Source organism: Oratosquilla oratoria, chromosome 4, assembly GCF_046742065.1.
Source record: "Oratosquilla oratoria isolate Oo_2021 chromosome 4, ASM4674206v1, whole genome shotgun sequence".
NCBI classification, from domain to species: domain Eukaryota; kingdom Metazoa; phylum Arthropoda; class Malacostraca; order Stomatopoda; family Squillidae; genus Oratosquilla; species Oratosquilla oratoria.
In genome coordinates this window covers 76,869,541-76,872,368 of record NC_134780.1, presented here as the reverse complement: position 1 = coordinate 76,872,368, position 2,828 = coordinate 76,869,541, and the positions used below count along the sequence as shown (strand labels likewise).

The following is a 2,828-nucleotide window of genomic DNA, read 5'->3' as shown; positions in this document are numbered from 1 at the left end:
AAATACAGCTATGAACCCATTCCGTACTGGCTGATTCTCTTCCTTTTCTTCTCCCTGCTGCCAGAGTATATTTTTTATTTCCATGGAACACGCATTCAGTCCCCCCCCCCCACCACCACCTGGTATCATATGATGGGTTGATATTTCTTACTGATGGTACCTTTAACTGTAATGTAAACCTGTTATTCTTAGTTATTCTTTATAATCGTTAATATCAAATTAATATCCGAAAGTTTCTGACCCATCTAAATTTTTCACTGTACATATTTCCTTATATTTTTTTTTCTATGCAAGAAAACATATTTCACTGTAAGATAGATATCATATAGAGAATGTATTAATTGTTGAACGATAAAAAGATTTTTAAAAAATTTCGTTCATGATGGTATGGCGTTCCATTGTCGACGACATGACGTCACGAATTCACGACCCCAGGTACATAAGTTTTTCCTAAAACACAAAACACAACTTACACGACAATATCGCGCTGCTAATCTTCTTCCCATGTCAAGTCCGTAATGACTGACAAAGTATTCTTTACAGGTCTGACATCTGCCACTAACAAGACACTGTCGATACTGTTTGTAGTAACAATGTCGACACGGAGAGTTAATTGCGTCCAAGATCTGATAATCATATTGGGTCAGAGCGACAGGAAGGTTCGTTGGGCACAAGGTAGTCCCGTTGTCGTCAACATCAACTTCCTGATATCGCTCCACACACTCCAAACAGTCAAAGTCAAAGTTACACTTCCCAAGCGCCGTGTCAAAGAACTGGCACTTTCTGAAGCAACCGGAGGAGATGGATTCGGGTTCGTCATCCTCCAAGACATCCTCGAGGAAGCTGGGTAATACCCTCTGACCAACACACCCGTTGATAATTATCAAACACACAGAACCCAGAAGAAACGGACGACCGGAAAAAAGTTTGAGTAACATTTTTCCTTTTTGTTCCAATATGGCAGAGTTTTAAGAAGACTTCAAGACTGGAAGAAAATTTCTTCAAGAGTGATAAGTTCCAATGAAGTGTCTAGTGGGTCGTCGATGGTCCAAGTAAGCTGACGGATTTGACGGGGGTCTCTGTGTGTTCTGCCAGGATAAGTGAGGTTCCCCCGTGTCTGTTATATATATATATACGGCGCAGGCAGCGTCCTTGCTCCTCATGGAGGCCAGGGGGGCGTACGATTGCGCGGAAGAACGAGGGGACCGAGAGAGAAATGAAAAAATAGTATTAATAAAATAAAATAGCTGCATGTGATTCACCTTGGTCTTTGGATCATGTGTTGGACTCGTGATCGACAGCTATTTCCCTCACGGAAGAGAGCTCAGAGCTCGTATGACCGATCTATGGGTAATGTTATGACCTTACACGCACACACACACCCAACTCCCCGCCCACGAGAGTTGGAGTAATGACTCGAAGCGCAGCGATACTGAAATAATTTCAGCCCTGGGCAGGATTCGAACCAAGTACCGCCGGTACCGCCGTACTGACAGTCTGGGACTCTACCAACCGCGCCACCGTATGGATGCATGTATGTATGCTTGTATATATGTATATCTGTATGTGTGTGTATATGTATGTATATATCTATGCATGTTTGTATTATGTATTATGTATGTATTTTCGAATGTATATAATTATCATATACAGGAGAGGAGCTATGATAGTGAGGTCCCGTCACTGAACTTACATTGGTAATACTTTTAGTATATAGGTAGACAGACATTAATTTATAATGTTTGATCGAACTACGTTATCGTGTTGGTTATTCCACAACTCGATCCAGTTGCACGGGAAACTGAACCTTCAGGCCAAACGCTCGTGAAGCTAGAATCCCGTCCTTTGGTGTCCCCTCCATCAGAACTCCAAGATAATTTCCGTCTGAGAGGTTCGAGACCGCGAATGGTGTCTTTGCCTCCCCAACCCCGAAAGGTCAGGAGAGATGGCCGTGCCAAAATTGGCCGCATCTGTCGTCGAACGTGCTGTACTTCTTGATCGCCTTCAAGCACCCTGTCTTTAGTTTCTTGCCTGGTCCTCTCGTTTCTCTTCCGGCCCGTAGTAAGAGATCTTCTCTGTTGATTTCATTATGTTCCGTGTTTTGCTGTGCACACGACAGTCGTGTCGTATCTTTCTTCTTTCTCTTACAGTGCGCAAAGGCTGTTTGTTTTATACACACACACACACACACACACACACACACACACACACACACACACACACACACACACACACACACACACACACACACACACACACACACACACACACACACACATACATATACATATATATATATATATATATATATATATATATATATATATATATATATATATACATATATATATATATATGTGTGCGTAAGTAACCACTAGGAAAAGTAAACTAACGAAGCAGAGCGCTTTCGTATAATTGCATCTTCAGTGCAGATACAAATAATTCCTTCTTTGTATCTGCACTGAAGATGTAATTATACGAAAGCGCTCTGCTTCGTTAGTTTACTTTTCCTAGTGGTTACTTACGCATTTCTGAACACACGTTCCGAGTGTTTTATTGTATATATATATATATATATATATATATATATATATATATATATATATATATATATATACATATATACAATGTTTCATATTTTTAGTAAGATTTACTTGCTTGGTTAGGTACCATCCTGGTTAATGTTCTTTGTATTTTCTCCATTTTATGTCCTTTTTTGTTAAGGGGGTGTCATGCCACATATAAACGGCGGACCATCGCTTGAGCAGGATCATTATGGACCGCGCCCCTTGTCCCAGACAACACCATTCCTTCCCGCAGCGGACCCT

General features: G+C 41.0%; 1 protein-coding gene across 1 annotated transcript in view; it reads right to left on the bottom strand.

Moving 5' to 3' along the window:
- Positions 1-2,088, bottom strand: part of LOC143024569 (uncharacterized) — a 4,039-nt gene extending 1,951 nt beyond the window's left edge. The window contains exons 1-2 of the mRNA XM_076183381.1: positions 2,032-2,088; positions 474-857 (exon numbers count right to left, since the gene is read on the bottom strand). Of these exons, the coding sequence (XP_076039496.1) occupies positions 474-857; positions 2,032-2,088 (441 nt within the window). The remainder of the gene's footprint in view (positions 1-473; positions 858-2,031) is intronic.
- Between the last annotated feature and the right edge of the window lie 740 nt (positions 2,089-2,828).